This window comes from Telopea speciosissima, chromosome 7 (genome assembly GCF_018873765.1).
Source record: "Telopea speciosissima isolate NSW1024214 ecotype Mountain lineage chromosome 7, Tspe_v1, whole genome shotgun sequence".
Classification (NCBI taxonomy): Eukaryota; Viridiplantae; Streptophyta; class Magnoliopsida; order Proteales; family Proteaceae; genus Telopea; species Telopea speciosissima.
In genome coordinates this window covers 31062325-31082549 of record NC_057922.1, presented here as the reverse complement: position 1 = coordinate 31082549, position 20225 = coordinate 31062325, and the positions used below count along the sequence as shown (strand labels likewise).

Here is a 20225-nt window from a genome sequence, read left to right as displayed (position 1 = left end):
AATTCCCACCACTTGGAATCTGCCAAAAGCTTTTCAATTTCGTCTTTGACAGTATTATTGCTCAAAGCCTCAAGCGTATCACCTTGGGTCCTCCTGAGGCTTTTGGTTTGGTTGAAATCCCCATTACTGGTTCCAGTGGAGGTTACTCTGTTAAGGACACCAGCTCTGAGAATTCACGTTCTTCATTTCCCACCCTTGGTCCTCCAATTATTGCTTATGAAGGTGGTGGTGTCACTGATCAAGATGTTGGCTTTGGTGATCAGGTTGGTCTCTCTCCCTCTCCAAAAGAAATGAAAAGTGACTCAAACATGAACAATGGATCAGCAGAAGTGGTGCCTCCACCTACTGGAACTAATTCTGAAACCAAATTCCCAAAGAAGATTGTCAGTTTTAGAGATGATGTAGAGGTGAGGGTTATTTCTAAAGGGAAAGAGAAGAAAATATCCAAACAAAAGTCGACACAAGCAGCAGAGACAGATAAAGGTGGGAAAGGGGATCCTCCTTCAAGACCATTGAGGCCCATTCTTAGGGTTCCTTCAAACATAGATGAGAAATCAGATGCATTCATTCGAAGCAGGAAGGAAGCTCTAAGTAGGTCAAGCTCTAGCCCTGATCCAAGAGAATCATCTACTTAGTTTACACGTATGGGGTTGATCCAATGGCTCTGGGTTGGTGGTTTCTGCTACTGTTTACAGCCATGAAGTCAATACCTCTGTTTAATAAGTCTCTCCTGGAATAAAAGTTGGTTTCTTTCAATTGTAATCTCTCTCTCTCTCTCTCTCTCTCTTTCCTCCCTCCCCCTCCTTCCTATTGAAGCAAATTAATATCCATGCATGAATTCATTGCTATGACATGTCTTGTGGAGCTTTTTTTTTTTTTTTTCCAGGTCAAAGGGTGGGAGGAAATTTGACATAAAAATTTGATGAGTAGCAAAAAAAAAAAAATTAATGAGATAAAATGAAATTAATAAGTGATTACAAGGATTTAAGTATTGGTATTGTATTAGAAGGGTAATTTTAAGAAACTTATAGGAGAGATGCAAGATATACTAAAGATATACGTCGAGATGGTTAAGAAATGCAGTGAACGTGTTTATACATATAAAACACAATTTGAAACATATTATGAGAAAGTGTTCTCTGTCCGGGGCCATATCAATGGCCCCCTGTGTTTCAATCTATGGGGGTAGAGAAGTCATTTTATAAGGAGAAGGAGAGAGACAAACACAAGGGTGGAGTCGCGAGAGCCAGCTCCTGGGCAAGAGTCTGGATCAGCTCTCCGAATGTGGAGAGTAACTAATCTGCACGTATAGTTTTGTGAAAACACTGTCCTTTTTTTTTTTTATATATATGTCCTTTAACTTAAAAAAAAACATCCATGTTGATGCTCCTGTATGACACTGATTCAAAAGTGTACTAACAGTAAGATTAAGATATTTTGAAACCGTGGGTTCCATCCAACATAGAACATAATGATTGAGGAGAGATTCTCTCTGTTCACTATTCGGTCCAAAAGAAGAGATATATGGAAATCTTTACTCTTCTCCATTCTAGCTAATCCATTCCGATTGGTTTTGGGGAGCCGATCCTGCGAATCTCGTACGTTAACGTCACATCGATATTGGATTTGACCTGTGCAAAGATTGGATTCACTTTCACAAGGAATCTGTCATTGAATTGAATGGAGACACATTTCCTGGAATGGACCATAGAGTTTCTTTTTAGATGAATCGGATTGGCTGCAAAAACTTTCAAGGGCACACCAACAAAGAAAAGTATTAAGGATATTTCACCTCAACCGTCCACTCCAGCAACGAATCAGCTAGAGTCCTAACCGTGGCCATCACTTGGTTCACCCTAGTTGATTCTCATGTAACTTGTAACTTATTAGTTTATCTATTTGTAAGAGGGACTTGGCTCTTGAGCAGCTGTGGCGGGACCTGCAGCAGGAAAACCACCCCAAATACAGGGGGAGGTGGTCATTTCACATGTGGAGCCCAGGTGGGACTTACCTGTGAAATGACTACCTTACCCCTGTTTTTGTTGTCGTTTAGCAGTGCTGCACCTGTGCAGCTCCCACCATGGCTGCACAAATGACAGCAAAAACAGGGTAGTGGTAGTTGATTGAGATAAAGGACTGGATATTGGAAAGAAGGGGCCTGGGGTACTGGTGTTTCTATTTTAGTGAAGTGTTTGAATGGCTAATGGCTTTGCAGAAGTTTTAGTCTTTCAGCCAAATGGGACATCTTCCTTGAGGAACTGATACGAATATATCTAGGGCTTTAGTTTGCAGTTGTTTTGGAGCTCAGATCTGTGAGGCCTTGTTTGGTGCTTGTTTTGTAAATGGACATAATAAAGTTTCATTGTTAAGTTCCAAGGACCCATGAATCTTATACAATTTTATACTTTTGCTCTCATTGATAGTACCGTCAAGGACTCCAATTCGTCATTTTCTCTTTCAGCAAAGTCTGAATCATGTTCCTTAATTTTCCACAACACATATGTCTATTGCAATAGCTTCTATAATTTACTCATTAACAGCTTGATATCCCAGATGAAGATGAAGCACCCTCTTGGGAATTGAAGGACAGAATAATGAATTTGCCTGAGATTCACTAAGGGTCTTTTTAAACATCTCTTTGTTGGGGAAAGTTACATCTGAATTCACAAGTTTCTATTTGTGAATAATGTATTATGGGATCTTTTCCTTTCAATTGACTAAAGAACTTGTTCGCTTATAGCATTCATCTCCTCCCATATAAAGACATATAGTTCTTCTGCTAGTGGTGACCGGTGGCTTTGGCTGCTGCCGCAGTCGGTGGTCCATTTTTCCCCCCTTTTATTATTATTGCTTTTTCTTCCTATTCTCGGTTCCGTTTTATTTTACCATTTTTCTTCTACCCTACGTTCTTCTATGGCTAGTTTCTGCCAGTGGTAGCTTTAATGGATCTGTTACTGCAATTCTGTGATTCAATGTGTTGATGCTGCAATTCTGTGATTCAATGTAATTTGTGCATTGTTAGTATAAATTATGCAATGCATCTGATAGTATAAGTTATACACTTTTGTGATTCTACAAGTAATTCTGTGATTATGTGAGTATGCAATTATGTGATTGATTGCTTTTGTAATTTTGTGATTATTTGATTCACTGATTTTGTAATGATGTGATATTGTGATTATGCTATCTTGCTTCAGCATCTAGGTTTAACCCACTCATACCTGCCTAGGCGGGCACCTTGTCTCCTAAGCACTTAGTTGCCCTTCCACCACCTTAACAACTATGTTCTGCTGTTCACATATAGTCTGTAATTATCCTTTTTCGGTTGCTTTAACAGGAAATACATTTATATTTGCATCATTCAGATTATATGTTTGATGCTCAGATTAATGTATCTCACCAAATAAAACTCAAAACAATTTCAGCTTCTTTTATTGGCCTAGATATGTTGATGCCATGCTTTAACTCCACCCCTAGGCTTTTAACAATCTATGTATGATGATATGATATGGGTAAATATTTAATCAAATTGCTAATCTTTCAAGGTTAAGCATCAATTTTTGTCAAATCAAAGTAAATAAGAAATTATTAAATGCTTCAGGAAAGTAATATAAATATTGCAATAAGAAACAATAAAAGTTTCATCCTAGCTACGACTCTCCATATGGTACCAAGTAATGTATAAAAAATAATGTTAACCATGCATTTTGGCATTTTTAAATATCTAAATCATAACCTTATTGATATAGAAGTGTGTGTAATTCCTAACCATATAAAATGAAAGCTGGATGGATTTTTTTTTTTAAATATATTTTTTTTTGAGGAGTTTGTTTTTCTTTTAATTTAATTATTTTTTTTTTCAGTCTTCTTTTTTTGTTTTTTAAATTCCATAGTATCGTAAGCATATGTTATAAAAAATAGTCTTCAGCATAATTTTTATAAGGGAGAGGTGTTGTGCAAGCAAGGTATTCTGCACCCTCCCACATTCATTTTTCAGTCATTATTTCTCTCATTTTAAAAAAAAATCAATTTAATAATGTATGTGAGAAGGTGCGGGGTATGCCTTAGGCTCAAAGAGCCTTTTTGGCTTTTTATAATTAGTTTCTCAAAAACCAAAAGCTTTGTGCACAATTGTACTAGTTTATATATTTTCATTATAAGGAAATCTTTTATTTTTTGGCTGGAACCTTTGTACAAGTCTGATCGTATGGATATAAAATGTAGTTACTTCTCTATGTCCATAAGGTGCACATACAAACTTAGAAGAAGACAAAGTTTAGGACAAAATTTGGTTTGTTATATATCATATGATTTTGATGAATTTGAAATAATATTTGAAAACACACCAAAACTACGGTGTTGAAATCCATACACACTTAAACATAGATGTGTTAGCATAGGCAAATGCAATGAGAAAGCCATTGAACTCTTAAAAAAACCATCAAAATCATCACTTTTAAACAAAGTTGCAGAATCTTACATAACCCAACTCATAATCTTATACAGCATCAAAACTATACAAGTGTGATAGATCCGACACTCTGGAAAGGCAAAGGAAAAATGAAAAAAAAAAGAGGGAAGCGGGTCTCTTCAAAAGAGTAACATCCCACTTCCCTCAAGTCCTTCTTCTCTGTTCAAGATTGACTGATCCAATAATTTGGGGTTAGCACTACCTGAGTAGTTTTCTCCAATATCTCAAGTTGCAAACAGATCCTCCGTCAAACATATTTGTACTTCTGTTCCATTTAGGTGTTGTTTATTTTTTTATCAAAACAGGTGAGACTTAAAATAGGAGGGGGCTTAAGAATAAACAATGTGTGAGGAGTCTTCATATTGTGAATATGACAAAATGGTACAAAATACATGAAGGGATTTTCTTGTTGTGATTACTTGGTGCAAAAGAGACCTCAACGGGTGCCAATGAAAAAATACACAATCTGAACACATCTGTTGTGCATGTCTTAGCTCAAGATTAAGAACATAGGCGCGCGTAGAAGTTTTTTCTTTCTTTTCTCAAGCAGCAATTGTGTTATTGTCTGTGGTTTAAACTTGAAAACCATATTCTATCAAAGCTCATTTGATTTGAGTAGACTTAAGGACTTTCAAATTAAATTGATGAGGGATTAAATAATATTCTACCAATGAGAGGATGGCAAACGAATTCATCCTTTGGGGAGAGAGAGAGAGAGTCATTGTGGGCTCTAAACCCTAGTCCAACCCTAAGAACCTTAACCTAAACCCAAGCCCAACCCTAAGAACCTTAAGTTAAACCCAAGCCATGCCTGACCTTGAAAGGGTTTTCCCATGCCTGGTCTGGCCCTGATTGGTCCTGAATATCTTGGTCCAATGAGTTGTGGAACTAACAAAGCCCAATCACAACCCATTTCACAAAGCCCAAGCTATAAAAAAAAAAGAGGCATTTTTTCACAGAGAAAATGTTTTCAGACTCAAACCCGTGACCACTTAGTCACAATGAAAGAACATTGACTGTTGAACCAAGGCCTACTCTCTCTATATATTGTTTAAATATATATGTATATATATATATATATATATATTATATAATATAGGGTCGGGCTGGCCCTGCCAGGGTCGAGACCTCAACCTAGGCCCGACCCAAGCCCTGTCCAGGCTTAGGGGAGGTTAGGGCTGGCCGAGTTTTTTTTACACCCTAATCATGAGTTTTTTTTTTGTCTCTGAAAACTTAAAACATGAATATCTGCCATGTACTTTTTTTCCCCTAATATCCCATGTACTACAATAAGTGATTACAAGGATATAAGTATCAATATCATATTAAAAGGGTAATTTTAATAGACATATCGGAGAAATGCAAGATATACTAAATATACACGTAGAGATGGTTAAGAAATGCATGAATGTGTTTATTATACATATAAAATATAATTTGAAGCATAAAACACCTTAGGTTGGCCGTTGGTGTACTTTATGGGGAGCGTAGCCCTTGTGCATGCACGGAGGCCAATGAGAGCACACGTGTTGGCATCATGGGGGCGGGGTGGTCATTTCACCCCCTTTGTGTTTGGACGTGGGCAGTACATTCCCCCACTAAGAGCTTTTCTCCAGCTCCTTATTACGTAATATATAAATATGAGAAAGTGTTCTCTATGCTCCTTCACTTGCACAAGACCCAATTAATGGTCCCCTTTGTTTCAATCTATGGGGACAGAGAATTCATTTTATAGGGAGGAGAGAGACAAAGACAAGGGTGGAGGCGCGAGAGCCAACTCCCAGATAAGAGACTGTATGAACTCTTCGAATGTGGAGAGTAACAAATCTTCATGCATAGTTTTGTGAAGACACATGTCATTTTTCTTATACAAATGTCCCTCTAAACACTCTCAATGCATGTAAACAATTTTAATGGCAACATGAGGGGCATCATCACAAAATTGTAAGTGGAACTGTTTGAGGTTTTCTTTTAAGTAGCTAACCGATTCCAATTGATTTTAGAGGGCCGATCCTAAGAATCTCGTGCGTCAACCAATCATAGTTAGCGAAAATGAGAACGGCTAAAAAACGAAAATGGATGATAAATTCCCAATTCATACACCATAATGTCCAAAGTTGAGCAATGTGACTAGGTTATATTGTTGCTCATTGTTGTCAACATAGCAACACACTCATGGAGTGATGCATGTTTAGTTGGAGTTGGAAGTCATGGCTTTAGAAACCCTTTTCAGTTGATGAATCAATTTGTAGCTCAATTTCAGGGTCCATGTATTGACCTTGGGGTTGAAGGTGATATCATGAGAATTGTAGTCCTTCGAGTCATCTTTACGTTGATGAAAGAATTAGGTTGACCAGAGTTTGGGAGAAAGAAATATGATCAATTAAGTAAACCATTATTCAATAAGTCCAAAGTCTTAAACAATACCCAAAAAACGAAAAAGGGTTTTAAACGCGTTTTAAACAAGAATGCTTATCGTTTATCGTCTTTTCCCATATGTTTGGAAGCATACACACTTTACTAAAAAAAAAAAGAAGCATACGACAAAATGTGTTTAAAAGGGTAAAAAACAAGAACGAGTTTAAAACGAACACGTTTTTACCAACTAGTAGGGATGTAAACGGATCGGATTCGGCTCGGATAGTGCTATATTCGCATCCGCATCCGATTAGCTTTTGGACGGATTCAGATAGTCCTAAACGGATACGGACACAGATACAGATCGAATATTTTATCCGTTTATATGTAAATATAGCTTTTTGAATAGCTACAGCCTATCCATATCCATATCCATATCTATATCCGTTTAGCTTTCGAATGGATTCGGATAGTGCTACAGATAGGGATATGGAAACGGATTTCGGCTATTCATTTACATCCCTACTAATTAGGCAACCGGACCATCAATATTGTACTTGACTCACTTCACCTGGGTTAGGATTCGATTCATGTTCACCGGGAATCTGTCGTTTAATGGAGAGTTTTTCTGGAAAAAAAAAAAGAAGGAAAAAAACACTTTCAAGCGCACACCAACAAAGGAAAGGAGAAGATATCGCCAAAGCAAACAAAGTAGAATAATAGTGTTAGTATATGGGGTCTGGCTGCTCCTGCTGGTCCTTTTCCTCCGCCATTTCCCTTTCTCTCTCTTTCTCAGATCGGGTCCTCTGTTATTCCCCCGCCATTCTCCTCCCTAATTATACAAAGCCTAGGAGCTTCACTTCCAATCCCACTTCTGAGACTCTGTTTCGGGGCTACCTGCAGAAATCCCACCAAGCCATGAAGAGTGAATCTGCACTTTCTTCTTCTTCATTTGTAAATTTGAATTCCGGGAAGGTTGAAGAAGAGAAAACCCCAGATGAAAGTTCTGCGAAACCCATAATTTCTGATCTTTGTGATATCAATCCAAAGTTGTTTCAACAGATGGTATATGACGCTCTGGTTTGGAGTTCTCTTCATGGACTTGTTGTTGGAGACAAAAGCGTTCAGGTAAAGCTAAATAGTTGCGTCCTAGAACTAATGAATCCCTTTGCGACTTGCGAGTAAAATATTCGAATTGCCCCTTTTTTTTGTTAAAAATTCTGATGGTTCATTTGCAGAGGTCAGGAACAGTTCCTGGCGTAGGTCTTGTACATGCTCCATTTGCTTTATTGCCCACTTTCTTCCCTCAAATTCATTGGCAACAAGCGTGCGAGCTTGCTCCCCTTTTCAATGAGCTTGTGGATCGCGTTAGTTTGGATGGCAAATTTTTACAGGAATCATTGTCCAGGTTCCTTCTCTCTCTCTCTCTCTCTCTCTCGTGTATTTACAGTTTTCATGTCTGCTTCTGAGTAGTTATTTTTCTTCGTTGAACCTTATATCGAGTTAGTCCTGTTAAACCTTCATGTTTACTAGACCATGTGGTATTGGGGCAACTGGGAATTGGTGAAGATGGTTCTTGTCTGTAATCTGGTACCACTGTAAAAGATACTCCAAACGGCTACCTAGTACCTACAGTAGTGTTTTTTGTTAGTGGCCATTGCGGACATATGATCATGTGATTCACCAAAAGACCATTCCCCATATAGCTTTATGGAACATTTCTCTTTGTGGGATCAAGCATACCTGTAAGAATACCAATTGTTTTGTAAAATAACTGGAAAATATCGGTGTGGGTTGTGATTATTTCAGTAGTCAGACATGCAAATTGTCTTTTTGTCTTCCCGCTATATCTCTCTTGGCTTGTGGCTGTTGTATCCGTGCCATAGGTATAGTGGTAGTTGGTTGAGATATAAAGGTCTAGGTATTGGAAAGATGGGGCCTGGGTTACTGGTGGTGTTTCTATTTTAGCGAAGTGTCTTAGTGGAGCAACTCAATGGCTAGTGGCTTTGCAGGAGTTGTAGGCTTTCAGCCAAGTGGGAAATCTTCCTTGCGGAACTGATATGAGTATATCTGGGGCTTTAGTTTGCAGTTGTTTTGGAGCTCAGATCTGTGAGGCCTTGTTTGGTGCTTGTTTTGTAAATGGACATAAAGTTTCCTTGTTAAGTACCGAGGACCCATGAGTCTCATACAATTATATACTTTTGCTGTTATTGATTGTACCGTCAAGGACTCCAATTCATCATTTTCTCTTTCAGCAAATTAAGTCTGAATCATGTTCCTTGATTTTCCACAACCCTTGTCTATTGCAATATCTTCTATAATTTCCTCATGAACAGCTTGATATCCTAGATGATGCACCCTCTTGGGAAGGACAGAATAATGAATTTGCCAATGATTGGTGTAGCTAAATTCCCCATGAAATTCACTGAAAGGTCCTTTAAAACCTATCTTTGTAGGGAAAATTACATCTGAATTCACAAGTTTCTATTTGTGAAGAATGTCTTCTAGGGTCCTTTCAATTTAACTAAAGAAATTGTTGGCTTGTAGCATTCATCTCCACCTATTTAAAGTTCCTTCTTCACTATCTGAGAACATTGGAAATGTAGCAATGGTTGAGCCATCTGATTTAGACATTTTCTTATAAATAATTGTGATGATTCGTTTCACTATTACTTAGGAGTTATATTTATTCTTCCCTCCCCTCTAAGTCTTTTGGCTGATATGCTTATAAGAGGTTTTTCTTGAAAATATATATGCTCAAGAGAAACTTACTCTTCAATTACCTTAAATTATAAAAACTGTCTAGCTTTGTCAGATGAGTCATCTTGTGGGAGCAGCAAGCAAGGAAAACTTTTGTTAGCATATGATTATCTGTTGTTTTTTGTGCTTGCAGAAAACATCCCCTTCTTGCTCTTGTTTCATATCTCTTCTGAATTTACTAATTCCAATAAATTTAACCTGTTCTATTTTGGTTTTGGGCTTCTAGATATTATTCCTTTTAATGTTTGGGTATTTCTTACTTTTAAGTCTTGCTTGAGTTTCATTTCAGATTTCTTTCTTCTTTGCCATGCAAAATTGGAAATATGAGTTGGCATTTTCTGTTCTTATTTTCGTAACGATTGTCGTAGAACGAAGAAAGTGGATGCTTTCACTAGTGGACTGTTGGATATTCATTCCATGATGCTAGAAATTAACAAAAAAGAGGTAAGCCATTGTATATGACCTACTTTCCTATTCACATATACTCTGTACATTTTTTTTTTGGGTGGAAGTACTTCTTATAATATGCCACTAATGTTCTTTCAGTTTCTATAACAGGAAATACGTCTGGGTTTACATCGTTCAGATTATATGCTTGATGCTCAGACTAATGCACTTCTCCAAATAGAGCTCAATACTATTTCAGCTTCTTTTGCCGGCCTTGGTTGTGTTGTCAGTGAACTTCACAGGTCAGCTATTTCTTTATTAACCTCAGAATGCTTGAATCATCTCCAGTATCTGTTTAATTTGTTGTTTCAATTTCATATGTATCAAATCCAATAGTTCATATCCTTTTATGTGTAGTTTATTTCATCCTGCATTTGTTCCCATGACTCATGGGCTAGACAGTAGCATGGACAGATCTTATATGACCAAAACAAGTAACATGGGAAAAGCAGGAAGTATCTAAATGGTAGATTTTCATTTTTGCAGTAATTTACTCAACCACTTTGAAAAGAATCTTGGATTGGATCCCTCAAGGGTCCCTAAAAACGATGCAGTTAGCGGGTTTGCAGAGGCATTAGCTAAAGCTTGGAATGAGTACAATAACTCTAGGTTCGGATCAATCAAACCCTCTGTATTCTTCGTTGTATTTGCATGGTCATTCTGAGGTGCCACTAATTTCAAATATATTTGTTCAGGGCTGTAGTTCTGTTTGTGGTTCAAACTGAAGAGCGCAACATGTATGATCAACACTGGCTTTGTACCATTTTGAAGGAGAGATATCCTTTTCACCTTGACCAGTTATCCAATATAATTATACAAATAATGAATTCAGTTGAGCTTCTAAAGAAAAACGAATCCGGATCAACTACCCACATGGGGACAGGTGGGGACAGATCTGACCCCTCCATGGGAGGCGGGTCCACACCCCCATGGAGGGTTCAGATCTGTCCCTACCCGTCCCCATGTGGGTAGCAGATCTGAACTCAAGAAAAACTGTGATAATGTCATTCTAAGATGACCGGATGCAGATACTTGTAGGGTACTGTTCTGCTGTTCTGGTAAACTAAGTTGCAGCTTTTCTTTCCAAGAAATAGATACATGTATGAGCATTGCTTTTGATATGTTGATACCATGCTTTAACTCCATCCCTTTGGCTTTTTACAATCTTTGTATGATGATATGGGTAAATCTGTAAATATTTAATCAAACTGCTGATCTTTCAAGGTTTTGCATCAATTTTTGTCATAGTTCAGGGAAGTTTAAGAAACAAGAAAGTTGCATCCTACTACTCTCCATGTGGTACTAAGTACTTTATGGTAAAATATTGTGCCAATAATGTTAACCATGCATTTTGAAGTATCCAAATCACAGCCTTTGATTTAGCAGTGAATGTGTTTCTTTACCATAAAGAAAAGATGGATAGAGTTTTTTGAGGTATTTTATTTTATTTTAATTATTATTTTTTTAATTCCATAGTATCCTAGGCACATGTCACCAAAAATAATATACTAAGCATGGTATTGGATTTTGGAAAAGTTGGTTTCATGTGGCTCAGAGTAATTCTCATATTTTGGTGGTTGAAATTCCTGTAGAGATTTGTGCATGTTTCCAAAATATTGGTCAATTTTGGAGGGTCGTCGCTTGTTGCGATGGTAAGGTCTCATTATCGCCAACGCATTGGTGCAGGTTCGAGTCTTGGGAATCAGCCTCTTTGTGAAGGGGGTAAGGCTGCCTACCATCTACCTCTCCCAGACCCTGCGAAACACGGGAGCCTTGTGCACTGGGTATGACCCTTTTTGGGTTTCTGAACATAAGCCAAATTAAGTCTAGGACCTTTTTACACCCCATTAGAAAAAAGAAAAAAGGGAAATTTACGTCTACCAGCCCTGGGGTTTCAAACAATTACGTCAACCACCCCAGGAGTTTCATCTATTTCATAAACTTCCCCTGTATTTTGAAAGATTCTTACAAACGTGTCCCTACCGTTAGCTGAGAACAGTTAAGTGATGATGTCATCATCCAAATATTAACTAAATGCCTATAATACCCTTACAAATGTATCCCTACCGTAGTATTTTTTTAAATCCCCAAACTAACCCTGGGTCCATGTAACATGACCCTTTTACCCTTCTTCTTCTTCTTCCTCCTCCTGCACAACCCCTTTCCTACAACTCCGCCCCCACGCTGCTCCTTCAACCTCTGATTTTGACATTGAATCAAACTTTTCTGAACTCATGACCAAGATTAACTCAGAAAACTGGGATTTCAATCTGAGATAGGCTGAGGAGTATGCATACTTTAGGGTTTCATATCGATTGCTTTCTCATTATTTCAAGCTTGAACTGAGTACTCCTCTCAACTCGTTTTGAGAGTTTAGGGTTTCGTGTGTGTTTGTTTGTTTTCCTTTTCCCCCATTTGGGATCGAGGAGAAATGGCGCAAGGAGGCAGCAGATCTACCGGAGTGGTGAAGTGGTTCAATGCCCGATGACGGAGACACATGGAACTATCTAAACTGAAGAAAGCAAATGGTATGGAATCCACATCTAAATTTCAGATTTTAATAGATGATGCATCACTTGAAACCAGCAACTCTGGAATCATCGTTCTGAAATTCAAGTTGCATCTGTACAATACAACTCAAATCAAGTTTAATTATGCAGAATCAAGCACATATTTCATTTTACATATATTCTAAGCACAACATGGATTTAATCAGTCTGCGATGGGCTCTGATTTGTAGGTTTACCTGCTTCTTTGGAACGTAATTTCTCTTTAAGCCCAGAAATATCTCTCTCAAGCTCCCAAACCCAAGCTTCCAGTTCAATTGCCTTCCTTTCTGGGCCTCCTTCCTTGGGTCTATGGCTAGCCTTCTCTTCGATTGAGTTCTTCTCCGTGAGATTTTACGGGCTTCCCAGTTCCTCCCAAGAAAATTTCTGTTTCTGCAGTTCTACCTATTGATCTAGGTAGCAAATCTCCCAAGTCTCTGTTTGTTGCCACAGTTGAGGCAATGCTAGCTGGCATGCTTCCAATTACAGACTCATTGAGGTCTTTCAGAAGTTTAAGCTTTTGCAGGACTGAATGTTCATCTTTGTGGCTTGAATCTTCTAAGTTTAACCTGTTACATTTTGATGAAAATCCAGGGGGAACTGGACCATAAGGGTCTTCCTCCTTGACTTTTACCAGTTGAAGGTTTTTCTACTCCTGGGTCTTGTTTTCATCTGTAGAATCTTGAAAGCGCCGCTTGTGCTTCCATGCTGGAGATACCGATGTCAGGGTGACCCTGCTTCAAGACCTTGAAGATGAACAATAACAGGGGAGGGGTGGGGTGGGGTGGGTTTGTTTCTTATATGAAATAATATAGGGCAAAAGTGTCATTTCCTTCCAAAACTAACAAAGTTAGTACTCAGGGGTACGGAAGTAATTTTTGAAACTCCAGGGGTGGTGGATGTAATTGTTTGAAACCCCAGGGGTGGTAGACGTAAATTAAGCTTGGGTCTTTCTTTACTCGTTTTTTTCTTTACTTTGACTGTTTCCTATATAGCCATGCCACATTGTCTCTCCAAAGAAAAAAATGCAGTTTTTATAATTAGTTTGTCAAAACCGAAAAGCTTTATGCACAACTGTACTACTTTATTTTCATCAAAGAAATCCTTTTCTTTAGCTGAAACCTTTGTACGGGTGTAATCATAGAAACATATTTTGTGAAGTGTAGTGAATTTAGCTAAAATATCAGAAAATTTGTGTTATGAAAATTGTTAAGACTTTGGTCTAAGTAGGTTTTGACTGAAATTCTAGAATCTTAGGAAATTCTGCTTCTGTTGCCTTTAATGAGTGACAAAATTTCAGCCCTTTAAAGCCAATCATGTTTGAATAAAGTGGGAGAGCAAGACTGTAAATGCCATGTTTGAAAAGATTTTATTAGAGATTTTGTATGAATTTTCTTCCTTAACTCTGTAATACACATTCCATGACTTCCATTCGTAAAACAATGGCAGAAATAGATGCAGAAGGAGAGCTTCAACCAGATGGAACACTTCTTGTGTAAGTATATTTTCAGCTATGTAGTTATGTCTTGAACGTGTAATAGTTCTTAGTATCTGAGCATTTGCCAGGTTTTATTTTTAACTTTGACATTTTGAATGCTTAATGTTTGCAGTGGTGGCCAACCAGTCGCCGTCATCTATTTCAGAGCAGGATATGCACCAAGTGATTATCCTTCAGAATCAGTAAGAATTGCTTCTTCATTCTTCTGCTCTTCCCTGATGATACTTTTGTTCATACTTGTTTTGCCTTGTGGAGGCTGGCATTGGTTCTTGCGCAGAAGCAATATATAATGTTAGTGAAGCCCAACCATGGGGCAGACACTAAGAGTGGGCTAAAATGGCATAAGGACAAACTCCATGGAAATTTGGCTAGTGCTGGTCTAGCAAACCTTGTAGTGAGAAATCCCAGTCAAACCCAAATGAAGAAAAAGGAAACGTCCTTGAACTCCTTGAGTGAAAAATCTCCCCTCATATGTCAAAAAGATTTTTTTTTCAATATTAAAAAAAAAATGATAATCCATGTTGGCATGCAGAAATGAATGGTCCAAAGTCATGGGATGATGCACACTGCTCAGCTTAGTCCCACAAGGATTTTAATAACTCCTTGTCAGAAGCTGATCTAGTCACAAAATATTATTTGCCATAACAATATGGTGCTTCACTTTCTTGACTTAATCCAGGAAAATGGGGGCAAAAAGAATCATGTAAGAGCTGGTATAAAGGCCTGCATCTCCTAGGTGGGATTGATCGACTTGTGGGTTCCATACCCATGTATGTCCACTATGTCATATGGTGTTGTGAAGTCAAATATGCAGTGGTGAATGTTATCAGCCTATGTGGTTTTTCCCATATGCTTATGTTCTTGCTGATTTACTAGGAATGGAGAGCCAGATTGTTAATGGAGCAGTCTTCTGCAATCAAGTGCCCATCCATTTCCTACCATTTAGTAGGAACCAAGAAAATTCAGCAAGAGCTGGCAAAACCCAATATACTTGAAAGGTAACAAAATTCTGTCTTCATTCAAAACCTAGCTCCTTGTCCTTTTTGTTTGTTTCATTCTTTTCTGAGGACAAACCAGATAATTCTACTTTCAATTTCCAATATATGTAATTATGCGTCAAAGTTTTCTAAATTGAGTAAACCCAATCAGCGCACAGCCCATAAATGCTTATCAAGTTTTTCAGTGCATATTTGATTATGCTTTGATTTTCTGGATCCTGGTTTTAGATGATGTTTTGCCATTCCAGTTGGGTTGATGTCATGATATATTGATGTATTTGTTTGATTCTTGGATTTAGTAGACTTGCAGTTGAAATTTTTGGTTGACATATGACCAGATTTCTTGAGAACGAGGATGATGTTGCCAAACTACGCAAATGCTTTGCAGGGTTATGGAGTTTAGATTATTCTGATGTTGTAAAAAATGCCATTGAAAGACCTGATTTGTTTGTGCTCAAACCCCAACGAGAAGGAGGAGGTCCAGTTCTTTCCAAACTCATTGCCATTATTGTTATTGTTGTTGTTCTAATTATGATTCCAATCTCTTCAGGTAACAATGTCTATGGTGACGATTTGAGAGAAACCCTACTGAAATTGGAGAAGGAAGGGAGTGAAGAACGTGATGCCTACATTCTTATGCAAAGGATTTTCCCCTGTGCTTCTCTTGCATATCTGGTTCAACAGGGAGTTTGTCACCAAGACCATGCTATATCAGAGCTTGGGATGTATGGTGTTTATCTAAGGTATTAAAACGTGTTTCCTTCGTATATTCTAGTGTTTGGGGAGTGGGGTATTTTGGGAGAGGAACCTATACAGATGGGTATGAATCCGAATGAAGAATCAGATAATAGGAGAGGAATGAAAAATCGTAGGGCAAATGCAACTATTTCTTGCTAGCAATAAGGCATTCGGTTGTTCATTTCACGATGACTTAAATTTAGGGTGTATTATCGTTGCTAAGTCTCATTTACAAGAAGCTGTAGTATTTGAAGCTTTGTTGGGACTGGCTTTTACAGGAATAAAGATAAGATCATAATAAATGATCACAGTGGTTACCTGCTGCGAACAAAAGTTTCATCATCAAATGAAGGTGGAGTTGCTGCTGGGTTTGCAGTCTTGGATAGTATATACCTGACATGATTGAATTGGTGTCCTTAGACAAAAAGGAATATAAATAAAAACAATAAAATGTCACCATGTGAATCCACTGCCAGGGGTGGGAAAAAAAACACTTGCTGGCACATTTCAAGCCTACATTAGACCAGATCTTGAATTCAGTTTAACTTGCAGTTAAGTTGGACAATCTGAAAGTTTCTTCAGGTGCAGGAAAGCTCAGTTCCTCAAGAAGGGATTAGGTCTCTGTTTTTTTTTTTTAACCATGTACTATTGGAAGGTGCAATGTGGTTTGGAAGAAAAACTATTACATATTTATTTTGTCTTCATCAATGTTGACGACTGGTAATTATAACAGAAATACATAAAAATGGAAGTTGTATCCATGGCGTGGTTTCAACGGCAGACAAATTTGTGGTGAATAGTTGGTATGTGCACACCTTATGGACATAGAGAAGTAAGTACATTTTTTACTTTTGGCATTAGATTCACAAAACACTTCTTCTATGTTTTGGAAACTATGGTTTAGTCTCCCAATTCATTATCTAAATCCTTGGATTCCTTTGTACTTCCTTCCATGGTGAGAGGGCTATGTCTGAAAACATAATGATGCCATCAAATTTTAGATGAGCAGGAAACATGGGGGATTGTTACCTACTTACCTTCAACCATTTTCTGTATAATTTACCAATGCATCATGCCCGAAATTAATAATTGGAGAAGAAATGAGATTACAAATTTAAACCCAAATTATTTATTGGAAAAAGTTGGTCTTAGATAATTACATCAAGTCTTAAAGCAAGGAGTAAGAAGGGGATGTGAATCAAAGATAACTATGATTCAAATATATACAGATGTAGAAAAGACCATTGCAAATAACTGGAAACTTTAAAGACATGCTAAGATCTAATTAGACACAACTCTTTGGGAGGGGGGAAAAAATCAAAATAAATAAAAGTTAGTCCCAGGAACAAGATCAATCTGATGCAGGATCATAGCTCCAAAACCTACACTTATGGCTATTCTCTCTCTCTAAATGAACTCCAGATATCCTGTACTCCCAAGACCAAAAAAAGTAAAACATGATTTTGGGTTCCCTCATCATGCCTTACAAATCACCCAAAACCCCAATTCATATTTCATAAGCCCACCATGGGTTTAGTAGTTTAGAGCCACACTGGCAAACTACCCATCATTACCTAGAAGAACCCCTTCTTTTTTCTTCTGTTTTTCTTATCCCAAAGCCCACTTGAGCCTTGAGAAGCTCTCTTCTTCCTTTAAACTATAGATTCGATATTTGAAAGTCAAAACTTGTCCCAACATCCAATATTCCTTTTTGCAGAAACCCTCTTTTCCTTCCCTCCCTTGGCTTTTTTTTCTCTCTCTCTCTCTCTCTCTCTCTATCTTTCTTTCTCTCTCTATATATCTTGCCGCCTTCTTATTGTCTTTAATTTTCATAGATCATTCTTCAAGAAAGGTTGTTGATGAACGGTAAAGATCATATGGAGCCCAGAGATGATCAACGGTGCATGGCTTCCTAGAATCCAACCTCAACCAAGGCTTACCTTTACCACTCCAATGAAGTAAACTAATGGGTCCAGGGTGAAGGCTTCTACATTTACCTTCAAGGTTATCACCACCCAACCCATGTTGGTTCCATCTATGATCAACGGCCTTGATGTTCCCAGCTAATACCAACAAGAAAGGTGGCAAAGAACCCAAATGATATATCCTCTTCTGCTTCTGCACAGCCATCCAATCCTCAACTTTCTGTGTATAACCACCTTGTCTCCACTTATCTACATCCACAACCATTACTCCTGTATTGAAATAACAAGGTTTCCTCCCTTGGAACGTCGATGCCAATGACCGGTCGGACCAGAAGGCATCAGTGAAGTATTCGGTGAAATTGGCTTGACAATATTCGGGTGCAGCCACTACTTTATCACCCAAATCAACCCCCCAAAGCTTCGCAATGTCGTCGACCATGACGAGGTCGGAATCGAGGTAGATTATCCTTCCGACGTCGATTGGAATAATGTCGGCGAGGTAGATTCTTGCGTAATTCAATGGCTGATCAAGTGCTTGACGAATTGACTTAGAGATCTTGCCACGAACCCGGTTCGAGTCGAACCGGTAGACTTTGAAATTGAGGTAAGGGAAGGTGGAGCGTATGCTTGCAATGACATCTAAGTCGAATCTTCCTGACAGGAAGTGGAAGGCAACGTTTTCTGGGCATGTGGAGTGTTGGAGAATGGAGAGAACAGCTGCCATTGTACCTCTGAGGTAGTTGGCATCGAGGGTCATGGCTACATGGATGGTATTGGTATTGCAGGAGTCACCATTGCGAAAGGCAGGAGCTTCGCGGAAGACGGGGACGTGATCGGTGGATGTGGAAGGTTTACGGATGACGCCGAGGCGGATTCCGGCTGTAGAAGAAGTGGTGGTGGTGATTGGATGGAGGAGGAAGAAAGAAAGAATGGCAATGAGAAGAGGGAGAGGGAAACGGGATGGGCTTGAGAAGGCCATCCTACCCTCTCTTGGGTATGGGGGAGGTTGGGGTTTAAAGGTCTTCAAATCAGCAGATAAGGGAAGAAACGGCCACTCTACTAATGATGGTTAAGGAAAGGTTTTTTGTATGGGAAGTTGGTTTTGGTTGATAAAGGATGGGGAAGGAAGGAATGAAGGAGAGAGGTTGGTGGCTTATTTGTCAAATTTGTGAGGAAGGGAATAAAGCTCGGAGCTTCTTGTAATTTTCGACTTTCGACGACCCAACCCAACCCATGTTGGAAAATTAAAATTATTTTATTATTATTTTTTCTCTCTTTAAATAGAAAAAAATATTAAGCTTAATTTTTCCACTTATAGCAAGTCTAATTCAAATATTCTTTACCCTCTTTAATTTTTTTTATTTTTTTATTAATATTATTTATTTATGGGAAGCAGGTAGTTTTCTGTATGAGAGTGTGGCCTATGCCAGCACTCCCATGAGTCTATCTCTCTCTTCCTTAAAACAAAGGGGCAGGTGTGTCTTTTCACATAGGAAAGAAAGAAATAAACTCATGGGAGTGTTGGCGTAGGCCACACTTTCGGACAGAAAACTTTTTTTCTTTATTTATTTAATTATTTAATTTGAGATGTTATTTTAAAATCAATGAGATGAGTCAATGGACCTTGGGTGGGGTGGGGTGGGGTGGGGTGGGTAGAGACTGAGCTGTGTGTGTTGAATAATTTGAGGACGTCCTGCATGCATGGGAATGGAATTCGTTGTCATTAGTTATTTGAGGAGGAAGTTGTTAAAATTAAAAGGAGGCTTGGCTAACCGTCGTCTCCAACAAGTCCTCTTAGACACCTCAAATAAGTCCTTTTGTCCTTTACAAGCCAATGTACCCTAAAAAGGGTACACAATTGAGAGGAACATGGTAGTGAAAGGTCTCATCAAGGGTCCTGGAGTTTTTTAGTATAAGATTATTCTTAATATAATCTCTCACGTGTTGCCCCTCTTTTAGGTGGTGTTCGTTTTTATCTAGTTTGTTTGAAAGGGTGGGAGGATACATAACCCAAACAGGAGATTAGATAAGTGTCGTTCACCTGTCTAATTGTGGTTTTTTTAGCTAAAAAATATTTTTTAAATAAAATGTAAAGGACTAAGTTTCCCTCCACTCATAGAGGACGGTTTCATCCACCATCATATGATTCACAAACCTCTCCTAATGTTTTAGCATATTCTAAAATACCCTCTCAATATCCTTTCCCGCCCTCTCCTATCCCACAGTGAATGGGACCGTAGGTGGAGGGAAACTCCATCCAAATTCAATAGTTCAATAATAGAATATTATGTATTTAACACATATCTTCTCATTCATGTATGAATTCTTTGTATTACACCCAAAAAAAAAAAAAAACATTTGAGCTAGAAAATATTTTTGCTTATATGTTTTTTAAACTGTAATGCATAAAATTTTCAATGAGATTGAGAAGAAAAAAATTTACAGGGATGCATCAGCTATGGTATCGGACACCAATACCTTGAT

The 20225-nt window shown here is 38.2% G+C and overlaps 2 protein-coding genes across 2 annotated transcripts; one reads left to right on the top strand and one right to left on the bottom strand.

Moving 5' to 3' along the window:
* The first annotated feature begins 7484 nt into the window (after positions 1–7484).
* Positions 7485–16486, top strand: LOC122667184 (glutathione synthetase, chloroplastic-like). Its single transcript, XM_043863410.1, has 12 exons — positions 7485–7957; positions 8068–8237; positions 9958–10033; positions 10148–10278; positions 10523–10645; positions 10732–10812; positions 13997–14077; positions 14193–14262; positions 14957–15078; positions 15417–15556; positions 15629–15821; positions 16095–16486. The coding sequence occupies exons 1-12, from the start codon at positions 7562–7564 to the stop codon at positions 16216–16218; spliced, it is 1707 nt and encodes a 568-aa protein (XP_043719345.1). The 5' UTR covers positions 7485–7561; the 3' UTR covers positions 16219–16486.
* A 1138-nt stretch (positions 16487–17624) lies between these two features.
* On the bottom strand, positions 17625–18799 carry LOC122667185 (probable galacturonosyltransferase-like 4). The gene has a single exon (XM_043863411.1). It carries the CDS (start codon positions 18718–18720, stop codon positions 17653–17655), a length of 1068 nt encoding a protein of 355 aa, XP_043719346.1. The 5' UTR covers positions 18721–18799; the 3' UTR covers positions 17625–17652.
* Between the last annotated feature and the right edge of the window lie 1426 nt (positions 18800–20225).